This window comes from Penaeus monodon, chromosome 6 (genome assembly GCF_015228065.2).
Source record: "Penaeus monodon isolate SGIC_2016 chromosome 6, NSTDA_Pmon_1, whole genome shotgun sequence".
Lineage (NCBI taxonomy): Eukaryota > Metazoa > Arthropoda > Malacostraca > Decapoda > Penaeidae > Penaeus > Penaeus monodon.
The window spans coordinates 44,624,279-44,636,778 of NC_051391.1; the positions used below are offsets into that span (position 1 = coordinate 44,624,279).

General features: G+C 36.3%; 2 protein-coding genes across 3 annotated transcripts in view; both read right to left on the reverse strand.

The window, feature by feature from the left end:
• Positions 1–4,971: 4,971 nt before the first annotated feature.
• Positions 4,972–7,477, reverse strand: LOC119574521. Its single transcript, XM_037921798.1, is given in 8 exon segments — positions 4,972–5,218; positions 5,331–5,357; positions 5,360–5,599; positions 5,710–5,787; positions 5,789–5,929; positions 6,037–6,495; positions 6,611–6,832; positions 6,952–7,477. Coding segments are annotated over 8 exon segments (1,821 nt in total). The 5' UTR covers positions 7,381–7,477; the 3' UTR covers positions 4,972–4,993.
• Positions 7,478–9,835: 2,358 nt separating this feature from the next.
• The window catches only part of LOC119574519, a 2,897-nt gene continuing 232 nt past the window's right edge, over positions 9,836–12,500 (reverse strand). The window contains exons 1-6 of one of the 2 annotated variants that reach the window (XM_037921796.1): positions 12,213–12,500; positions 11,881–12,102; positions 11,307–11,765; positions 10,981–11,199; positions 10,358–10,810; positions 9,836–10,248 (exon numbers count right to left, since the gene is read on the reverse strand). The exon at positions 12,213–12,500 is cut by the window's right edge and continues 232 nt beyond it. In XM_037921796.1, coding sequence (XP_037777724.1) covers positions 10,009–10,248; positions 10,358–10,810; positions 10,981–11,199; positions 11,307–11,765; positions 11,881–12,102; positions 12,213–12,500 — 1,881 coding nt within the window. In that variant the 3' untranslated portion in view covers positions 9,836–10,008. Of the gene's footprint in view, positions 10,249–10,357; positions 10,871–10,980; positions 11,200–11,306; positions 11,766–11,880; positions 12,103–12,212 lie in introns of both variants that reach the window. The other variant, XM_037921795.1, reaches the window with a different exon arrangement.

A 12,500-nucleotide genomic window follows, 5' to 3' on the forward strand; every position in this document is an offset into this window, starting at 1 on the left:
AAAAAAAAAAAAAAAAAAAAAAAAAAAAAAAAAAAAAAATATATATATATATATATATATATATATATAACTTTCGTATTAGTTGAATCAGTAAATTAATAAGACTAATCTAATAAGCAAGGACTTTTAACTAGATCTGCTAGTTATTGCATTAGGTATTGGTTAAAATTAACTCTCAGATTTCAGTAATAAAGACAGAAGAGCCTAAATCAGCTCGTAGAGACAAAGATAACCAATGATGGACTAAAATAATGATCTTCATCCCAACAATGCTTGTGTCTTTTGTGTCGCATTATAACACTGATTTAGAACACTACGTGAATAACCATGATAATTCCGTTTCAAGAAAAAAAGAAGAAAAAAAAACATGATAACATATGCGTATTCTCATGCATCTTGCAACACTGGGGAAAAGGTTGTTACTTCGGTCCATAATATACATGCCCTTGATATATAACTTGGTGCAATTTTTCAATCATTAAGGAAACAGAAAAAAAAGAGAATTGAATTTTTATACATAACTAATGAAAAACAAGTACTCTTAGATGACCTTGTGTACATATTACTTGCCATAGTGCATTAATCAGAAATACTGATTGATATGAAAGTGGGATAATTCTTTTGTTTCACACAACTATCCATCCTTGCAGCTATTACTTCCTGCTTCAGTTATTCACAGTGTAATATGCACAACCCGTTGCTTTTCATCGTAAAAAATATAAGTGAAATTATTGGTAATTGTCTGTGAAGTGATTGTACCCTTTTGAGATCAAGTCCTAATCCCTACAGCCACTCCTGGAAAATCCACAAACATTGCCACATGAACCAAAATCCTTTCAAACCTGGGGGCTTTGTCCCTCAGACCGCAATTAAAATTAGTTTTGCTATCAGGGGCTTTGACTCTAAACCCCACCTGAACACCTTGGACTTAATCTCCACATGGCATTTGCCATGACCTATTTTCTTCATTTCTCATATTATTCCTTGCTTGAGCAGATTATTTCACTGAGTACAATCTTTCTCCATCTCTATAAGTGTTATCTGATTTTCCCTCACTTAGTACAGTACATCACCAAAGTATTATGTGTTGCACAACTTTCTAATTATCAACTTGGTGGAAATACCTGAGATGAAAAGTATATTATTTTCTGTTGTTCAGTCCATTGCCTTGTACCACATGGCTGTGTGAAACTGTCACTATACCTAAAATAATTACAAACACAAAAATAGAAAGCGCCTAGAAATTAATTACATTATTAACCTGCACACTGATTGCAGTGGCTACAACACTTAAAAGCATTCTGGCTATGGTCGACATATTATGGTAACCTATAGTTTATTAGTGTTCATGAACCCCTAGTAAGGAACCAGTTTTAAGTTCTCTGGCACCAGAGTGCCAGAGACACCCAAATACCTTTGAATAATATCAAGACTGTAGGTATTCCATCACAAACTATAGCGAACGTTTATCTGGATATGAATAAAAACATAGTACATATAAAACATACTGCTTTCGGATGTTTTGTCGGGAACGACTAAGCATACATACGCAATTTAACGTAACACTTCTCACATTTGGTCGTTTATATCCATCTACACACACTCGTCAACAAAGGGAAAACAAAAAGAACGGAAGACAGATAAAGAATAACTTAAAATCCAATGAACTGATATTACCTGTCACAACGTTGAATTCATGTACAGAAACGTTTTGCTCATAATTCGGGTTTGCCGAACGGCTTGCTGGAAACGTCATAGAATCTTCCTGCTAAAAAATTTTCGAAGTGATGTAAGATAATTTCGGTTCATTGTACCTCTAGTAAGTTATATTTCTTTTATTTAGGATGATTTTGGGCCTTCTGTAAAGCCTTACTTCCAGGGGTTGGATTTATCAAACTCTCTCGTAACAGTTACGGGAAGTTTTAATGATTTCTCAACTAGCAACGTTACGACCCATTATCGAACGCCAAACGAGAGCGTATGGGTCTCGTAAACGTTACGACCGTATTTAACATTAGGGGGCTTTATTTCCTAATATAACGGCTCCAACGACCAATCAGTTTTAGCTCGCAAAAAAAAAAAAATAAATAAATAAAAAAAAAAATAAATGGACGTTAACCGCTGAATCATTAATGAGGATTACTAATGAAAGTTTCTTTATGAAAAAAATCACATAAAATGTGATTAAACAATATTTACAAAATGATGTTCAATTCAATAAGGCAAATGAAGGAAAGTCATGAGACTTTTTTTTTATGACAGCATTTTTCCTAGAGTCAGGTGCAATGGGTCACTTTCACCAGGCTATATCTATATCTATTAAGTATACATAAATATATATAAACACACACACACACTTATTCATCAGTAAATTGCTTCCATAATATTATATTATATATATTGTTACGCCGACCGCCTCGTCTCTCTGCCACCAACACAAGGCAGGCTAGGCAGGCGGCGTGCTATTCACAGGGTTGTGAACACTGAACAGCTCCAACACCCAACTGGGTCTTTCCTTGGCTTGTTCCTCCGCTCCTCCGCTCACAGCCAGTTGCATCATGTTTGCCCAGGTCCCTTCATGTTAACACATGTTTCGCACAGAGACAAAGACCCACTGGCGTAGCAATATGTTATTGAACATTTATTATAATTTGTTGCTCTAGAGAAAAACAGTCATACTGATGGAAGTTATACATTTTCATTCAAAATTCGTTCCTGATGATGTGTCAGAACTCCTTGTTGAGTGATATATATTAGGCTTACATTAAGTATTTCCGCGGCCTCCGCGGATCGGCAAAGGCCATCGTTAGTCATATTGTTTTTTTTTCTGTTACTATGCCTCCTAAATGTGTTGCTCTTACACATTAATTGATTTCCCCAGGGAAAATCGCAGTTGCACACTCTTGAAGGTATTTATGAGGTTGATATGAGCAGAGGAGGGTCGCCACGATGAACGTTACGAGTGGTTTCGGGCTGTTTCTTGTGCTGAGGTTTGTTTACGACCTCAAAAGTGTTTTAAAAATACGTTCGTTGCGAGAAACGAATGAGTGTCTTGATTTGCGATGTGAACAAACCTCGTATGATCCCGTATATGCGTTAGTAAATCCGGCCCCAGGATAGTTATACTATGCATTTTGTATATCTCTGTCCGTTTTCTTTTTAGAATACGAGGACATTGAAAATTATTTTTTAGGTGGGTAACTCGTACATTTTCGTCGAACTAATAATAGATAGGGTTATTGTTACTGCTGACGGTAATGTGTAGATAACAAAGACATGTTTCCACATTGAAAATTATTGTGAGGCCATTTATCAAGGGAGGAGTTATGAGACGCCATGCTGAAAGTCTCAAGACTGTACGTATTATATCAATTAGAACAAAATAAAGCGTTCATTCGAATATAACATAACAGACGGAACTCTAACATAGAGGCGCAAAAGATACACACACACACACACACACACACACACACACACACACACACACACACACACACACACACACACACACACAATATATATATATATATATATATATATATATATATATATATATATATATATATATGAGTGTGTGTGTGTGTGTGTGTTTCTTTTGATTAGTTTATCGTCGCACATTTCTACGTTAGATAATGGGACAATTTCATAAAGCATGTAACTCTTGCTAGTTCAGACATAGCAATTTGTGGTGAAAGTCCTTTGGTGTTGACATATATTTGATCGAGAGAGAGAGAGAACGAAAGAGAGAGAGAGAGAGAGAAAGAGAGCGAGCGAGAGAAAGAGAGAGAGAGAGCCAGCGAGAGAGAGAGAAAGGAGAAAGGAAATGTGTATTTCTGTTCTGACTTGCAAATGAAAATAAGAACTGCGACCTGAAATTTATTTTATTGAATACCATTTCTTTTTTAATACCTAAAGCTAGACATTTGTTTTTGGTACCAGAGAGTTTCTCATGAGCTGTTTATTACCTAAGCTCAGGGTATGATTTTCTAAATCTTTATTTTATTCAAGAGACCGTGAGCGAGCGAGAAAGACATTTACATGACATATTTGTGTATATCTATGTGTGTGGAGTATTCATGATAAACAAGGTGTGAACAAAACAAGGAAGAGAGGAGCAAGAAACACGAATACGCTGAAGTCTATTTCAAACCCAATAGAAGCAAAGTAGCTGAATGGCCGTCGACACAGTCATGCTTCTCTGCTAATTTCTTCGTTTTGTTTACATACACACATCTGTCTGTCTCTGTCTGTCCCTCTCTCTCTCTCTCTCTCTCTCTCTCTCTCTCTCTCTCTATATATCACACTATTTTATATATATATATATATATATATATATATATATATATATATATATATAGAGAGAGAGAGAGATTTGTGTGTGTGTGTGTGTGTTTATACACACACACACACACACATATATGTATGTATATATATATGCATATATATATATATATATATATATATATATATATATATATATATATATATATATATATCATGTGTGTGTGTGTTTGTATTTGTGTATGTATGTATAGATTATATTTGATTCTATGTTTGTAACCTATGCATGGTAATTTACCGTTAATTCAGTCTGAAGAATATTTACTTTAATAAACTCAGCTCATGTCAGAATACGACACAATAGGTCAGGTAAATAGAGTAGATCAATAAAATTTATTTCATATAAAAATACATTCAGAAAATATATGTAACAATATTCAATAAATATCTTCAACAAACGTGTATATCAATACATCAATAACATCTAGAACAGTTGAGACAAATGGGATTATGAATTAACTTTACAATCCATTTCCCAATTATTTATATATATATATATATATATATATATATATATATATATATATATAATATATATATTTATTATATTATATATATATATATATATATATATATATATATATATATATATATATATATATATATATATATATATATATTATATAATGGTTAAAATATCTAGTATTCTGTCTTAAATTTTGGGTGCAGTGATGGTGAGGACACCGTCGGAAGACATTGCTGAAGTGACAGCATTCATGTCTACTGCGCCAGGAAAAGTGAAACGTCGACAGAAGCTCTTGCTTGACCTCAAGGTTCCGTCGTTCTTCTCCGCACGACCTTCCACTACCACCTCCTTGTTTTCCACCACCTTCACTTTGACGTCTTCGTTCATGAAGTCGTGGACGTCTAACACTACCTAATTAGGATATAAGCAAATATTAATATTATTTAACGTGAGGCATGATCCGAAAATAAATTGTTTTTAATGTTTTCTAAAGATGATATTCTCCACGATGCCATATACTCACTTTAAATCCGTTTTGATCTTCTGTTGTCTCTTCATCGCCTGAGTCTCATCATTGAGCTCACGTTCCCGTAGACTTCGGTAGCAGGAGAGTTCGTCGTTTGCACGCCCCATAATATCATGCCTGTTGAGGACTTCATTGACAGCCGTTTCGAAGTCCTTACGAACGTCTTTGAAGAAGGAATCAAAGAAGAACTGACCCTTCGAAGAGATGGGAAGGCACTGAGATTTTGACGCTTCAGAAAACGCACTGGCCTTGGATCCCGGTGTTGTCTGATTAATAAAAGTGGAAATTATTGGACTGTGCTTAAAGGAATATATTAATCGTTTGCAATTCATAAAGTAAAATGAGAAGATTAGTGAAAATGCTTGTATAGGCCTACCTTTGGTACAGTAACAGTGAGGATGCCGTCAGATGACATCCCGGACGTCATGGTGTCGGCACTCACGAGTCCTGGGAAAGCAGAAACGGCGGAAGAAACTCTTGCTGGACACGGAATCGTCTCGCTTGATCTCCAAATTGCCTTCGATTATTAGCTCATTCTCGTCCACCACCTTGACCTTGACGTCGCCTTCCTTGAAGTCTTGCACATCCACCACAATCTAATTTGAACATTATTTTAATGTTAATTCGCATGCATGAAACGAATGATTGTTTATATATTAAAATGGAGTCAAAAGCATTAGTATTGAATAATATTTCAACTGACCTTATAACACTGGTGGTCCTCGTTGAAGGCGACGGCTTGGTTCTCTTCCTGCAAGTTATGCTTTCGCAAGTTCCTGTACATGTTCATGTGGTCGCTCGCAGAGTCCAGTTGTCCCCACTCTTTGAGAACTTGGTCGACGGCTTCTTGGAATTGGTGTCGAGTGTCCTGGAAGAAGGAATCGCAGAAGAAAGGCCCTCTTTCGGAAATGGGAAGGTGGAAGGGAGCAAGTGGCCTGGTCTCCGTCGAGTCGCTCGAAGTCTGCGTGTTCTGAGACTCCGTCGACTGAGCCTGATCTTGTTGCACGTTCACTCGAGACGATTTTGATGTTTTTCCTTCGACACTAACTTCTTTCGCTTCGACGTTGTTTGTGATATCCTTGAGTGTATTTGTAGCATCTGCAGACTTTTTATGCGAGGTAGTGATTTTGATAGTTTGGCCATCCTTGTTTGTCAAGGAACTCTGGAAGAAGAATTTCATGTAAATGAAGGTTCTTGTCTGTAAAAAGTTTTCAGATAATGTATAGCCTGTAAATGATGATTGTGTTCAATCCGTTTTCACGACTTTTACCACGTACCTTCTTTGGAACAGTGACGGTAAGAACTCCATCTGCCGACATGGACGAGGACACAGTGTCTTCGCTCAAGAGACCCGGGAATGAGAATCGTCGACAGAAAGTGTTCTTCGAGACGGCGCCATCCTGTCGCTTCTCGACGTTGCCTTCTATCACTAGTTCGCTGTCGTCCACCACCTTCACCTTGATGTCGCCGTCCATGAAGTCGCGCACGTCAATCACGACCTGGAAAGTCAGAGGTCATTATTGTATCTTTAATGAATTCATTCATACAGGCAATATGCAACAGATAATGAGACGTATGTTTCACCGCAAGATAAATAATTACTGTGGAAGCCACTTACCTGATGCGACGTGTTGTCTTGGCTGACGGAAAGGGCCTGATTGTCTTCTGTGAGGTTGAGATCTCGCATTCGTCTGTAGGAAAGAAGGTCGTCCTCGAAGGATGACCGTGAATTCCACTGATCCAGCATGTCTCTCACGGCTGTATCGAACTGCTGGCGGAGATTCTCGAAGAAGGAGTCGTGGTGAAAATGACCCCGTGAGATGATGGGCAGCATTACCTCTCGGTCATCCTGGTTTTCAAGGTGTGAGATGTGTTTCTGTGACTGATCACTGTTCGTGGCTGTTTTGCTTTCACTGGAAATTGCACTGTTCTGGGATGAAGACGTTTTGACCGCGTGGAAGGAGCTGCTGGCCGTGAAGGTCTTGCTGCTCGCACTGCTTGTGTTATCTTCAACGTGAGAAGAGAAGTGGTTCTGAATTGGGGCCATTTTGCTCTTTCTTTCTTTATACAAATGTATTAAAAAATATTAATAAGAAGATGAACTTTGAAATAGCTGTGTTCACTGCAAGTGCTAGCGTAGAAGTAACTGGTGGGTCAGACGAAACGCCACGTTTTATGTGGCCCGACTTGGAGCGACGCCCACCGTCCAGACATACCTGATGATGTCATTACGCGTTCCTTTCCCTTCCTCGCGCTATGAGAAGATTCTGGTTCATTCCTTATTCCTTTTCTGTGCATCGATTTGTATTCTTGATATGTCGATGCTCATATTCCTAATATAGTAAAGATCGAGTTACGTTAGTGACTAAATAGTTTTTTATTACATTACTGTTATTGTTATCATTATTATTATTGTTGTTCTGCTTCTTATTATTATTATTTTTATAATCATTATTATCATAATGGTTATTATTATTTTAATTTTTTATTATTATTATTATTATTATCATTCCGTAAATCTTATTTACGATCTGCAATACATTCACCATTATTAACCCTTGTCTTAGATGGCGATATTCCTACATCGGATATAGCTTCGTTAAACGGGTGATATGATAACAACCATCACGCATTGCTATTTACGAGGAACCCTTGTTCCTTTACTCTTTTTTTAATATCATTCAAGTCGTACCAGAATGACCTTCCTAAGTAAAAAAAAAAAGAAAAAAAAAAACAGCCAAGAAATAGGGATACAAATCTCTACGTTTTCTGCAAGCAAAGGATACAGTTTCGATCCTGTTTGTATGAAGGCGAGTCCTCAGTGAAGCACCTCTTGAACTCCTTGGGACCAAATATGGATGTTGAGGTTTGTTGAGGTCCTTGATAAACGGTCTTCTTTCGTAAATATTAACCTACACGATTTATACGATGTATTCATGTATTTGTATGCGTTTATATATATATATATATATATATATATATATATATATATATATATATATATATATTTAAACATATATATTCATATATATATGTGTGTGTATGTGTATATATATATATATATATATATATATATATATATATATATATATATATATATATATATATATATATATATATATATATATATATATATTCATTGGTCAGCCGCCCCAGTATAAAGACCAAGTCAACTACATGTCAACATGGCGCCAAGTAGTTCGTCAACCACCGCATCGATCATATGATGATATGATATGATATGATATATATATATATATATATATATATATATATATATATATATATATATATATATATATATAAAATATAGTATGTATTATATTATATGCATATATGTATATATATAAACGATATGATAACGGAGGTAATGTAAAAAGCAGTTTAAATCAATACATTTAATTTCGTATAAAAAAAAATATATATATACATATATATATATATATATATATATATATATATATATATATATATATATATATAATATTCATATTTATATATATATACATATATATATATATATATATATATATATATATATATATATATATAATTATTATAAATTATATCTATATATATACTCATATCTGTATATACATATATGCATATACATATATACATAGATATATATATGTACTTTATAAATATATATGCATATATGTATATGAAAAAATATATATATACATACAAACACACAGTATATATATACATATATATGTTATATATATATAAATATATATATATATATATATATATATATATATATATATATATATATATATATATGTATGTATACATGTGTGTGTGTGTATACATGCATATATATGTTTTTTATGTATATTTATGTATATATGTATTTATATATGTATGTATGCATGCATGTATGTATGCATGTATGCATGTATATATATGTATGTATGTATGTACATACAGGGAATATCTGTGTGTACATATGTGTGTGTGTGTGTGTGTGTGTGCATATTTCTAATACACACACAAACAGAAATACACATACATTAGCACAAACACACACACACACACACATATATGTATGTGTGTGTGTAAGCAAACTTCCATTTCAGTGCTTGTTTCTGTGTGCTTGCCTGTACCAAAGAATCTATAGATATATAAACTTTCCATTACTTATCTATAAATGATAAATTATGGAAGAATAAATGATATCTCTATATGAATAACATTATTGAAAATATTAATTATTGAATTGATAATGAAAATCAAAGTTCCCTTAATTCTCTTTTTCTATTTCAAAATAGAGAATGACGTGTGGTCGAGCGAGGTATTTAAATGTTGTACGCTTTTGTCTATATGTTTCTGTGGCCTAAGCATAGCAGTCTGCTATGCATAAGTGTTTGTAGTAAGACTTTGGCAATATCTTATTTGCGCACAAGGAATATCCCTAGAAATAGAAATATAGCAAACATAACAAAATCATTATTTAGAGGTGGATAAACGATATGATACCGGAGGTAATGTAAAAAGCATTATAAATCAATATATTTAATTTCGTATAAAAATAGTTTAAAATCAAATATACATATACTTTGTAAGTGTTATTCTTTAAAGATTTTCAACATACAAACATATTATTACATTAATAACGCCCATAACAGTTGATAATCTTGGCATTGTGATATATCTTCACATATTAGTGTTCTCAGTGTCCCCCATTTTCAAACTTGGGCCCAGTGATGGTGAGGACACCGTCGGAAGACATTGCTGAAGTGACAGCGTTCATGTCTACTGCGCCAGGAAAAGTGAAACGTCGACAGAAGCTCTTGCTTGACCTCAAAGTTCCGTCGTTCTTCTCCGCACGACCTTCCACTACCACCTCCTTGTTGTCCACCACCTTCACTTTGACGTCTTCGTTCATGAAGTCGTGGACGTCTAACACTACCTAATTAGGATATAAGCAAATATTAATATTATTTAACGTGAGGCATGATCCGAAAATAATTTTTTAATGTTTTCTAAAGATGATATTCTCCACGATGCCATATACTCACTTTAAATCCGTTTTGATCTTCTGTTGTCTTCATCGCCTGAGTCTCATCATTGAGCTCACGTTCCCGTAGACTTCGGTAGCAGGAGAGTTCGTCGTTTGCACGCCCCATAATATCATGCCTGTTGAGGACTTCATTGACAGCCGTTTCGAAGTCCTTACGAACGTCTTTGAAGAAGGAATCAGAGAAGAACTGACCCTTCGAGGAGATGAGAAGGCACTGGTCGTCCACTGCGTCCTTGCTTGACTGTGTGTTGTGTGAAAGCATGGATCCGGTTTCACTGATTTTATTATGGGCGTCTTTTTCTTGTTGTTTTTCCTCGCTGATGATTTTGTTTGTTACTGACGACGATGAAGTCGCTTCAGTCCTCTTAGTACATGTATTCAGACACTCGGAGCGAAAACTTTCTGATTTTGTTTTTTCTGTGAGAATTTCTCCTGTGCTTTGAGATGAAGTCTGGGAAAGCTGAGATTTTGACGCTTCAGAAGCAGCACTGGCCTTGGATCCCGGTGTTGTCTGATTAAGGAAAGTTGAAATTATTGAACTATCCTTAAAGAACTATATCAGTCATTTCCAATGCATAATGTAAAATAAAAAGATTCGTGAAAATGCTTGTATAGACCTACCTTTGGTACACTAACAGTAAGGATGCCGTCAGATGACATCCCGGACGTCATGGTGTCGGCACTCACGAGTCCTGGGAAGCAGAAACGGCGGAAGAAACTCTTGCTGGACACGGAATCGTCTCGCTTGATCTCCAAATTGCCTTCGATTGTTAGCTCATTCTCGTCTACCACCTTGACCTTGACGTCGCCTTCCTTGAAGTCTTGCACATCCACCACAATCTAATTTGAACATTATTTTAATATTAATTCGCATGCATGAAACTAATTATTGTTTATATATCAAAATAGATTCAAATGCATTAATACTGAATGCTATTTCAACTGACCTTATAACACTGGTGGTCCTCGTTGAAGGCGACGGCTTGGTTCTCTTCCTGCAAGTTATGCTTTCGCAAGTTCCTGTACATGTTCATGTGGTCGCTCGCAGAGTCCAGTTGTCCCCACTCCTTGAGAACTTGGTCGACGGCTTCTTGGAATTGCTGTCGAGTGTCCTGGAAGAAGGAATCGCAGAAGAAAGGCCCTCTTTCGGAAATGGGAAGGTGGAAGGGAGCAAGTGGCCTGGTCTCCGTCGAGTCGCTCGAAGTCTGCGTGTTCTGAGACTCCGTCGACTGAGCCTGATCTTGTTGCACGTTCACTCGAGACGATTTTGATGTTTTTCCTTCGACACTAACTTCTTTCGCTTCGACGTTGTTTGTGATATCCTTGAGTGTATTTGTAGCATCTGCAGACTTTTTATGCGAGGTAGTGATTTTGATAGTTTGGCCATCCTTGTTTGTCAAGGAACTCTGGAAGAAGAATTTCATGTAAATGAAGGTTCTTGTCTGTAAAACGTTTTCAGGTAATGTGTACCCTGTAAATGATGATTTTTTTCAATCCGTTTTCTCATCTTATACTACGTACCTTCTTTGGAACAGTGACAGTAAGAACTCCATCAGCTGACACAGACGAGGACACAGTGTCTTCGCTCAAGAGACCCGGGAATGAGAATCGTCGACAGAAAGTGTTCTTCGAGACGGCGCCATCCTGTCGCTTCTCGACGCTTCCTTCTATCACCAGTTCGCTGTCGTCCACCACCTTCACCTTGATGTCGCCGTCCATGAAGTCGTGCACGTCAATCACGACCTGGAAAGTCAGAGGTCATTATCGTATCTTTAATGAATTCATTCATACAGGCAATTTGCAACAGATAATGTTTCACCGCAAGATAAATAATTACTGTGGAAGCCACTTACCTGATGCGACGTGTTGTCTTGGCTGACGGAAAGAGCCTGATTGTCTTCCGTGAGGTTGAGATCTCGCATTCGTCTGTAGGAAAGAAGATCGTCCTCGAAGGATGACCGTGAATTCCACTGATCCAGCATGTCTCGCACGGCTGTATCGAACTGCTGGCGGAGATTCTCGAAGAAGGAGTCGTGGTGAAAATGACCTCGTGAGATGATGGGCAGCATTACCTCTCGGTCATCCTGGTTTTCAAGGTGTGAGATGTGTTTCTGTGACTGATCACTGTTCGTGGCTGTTTT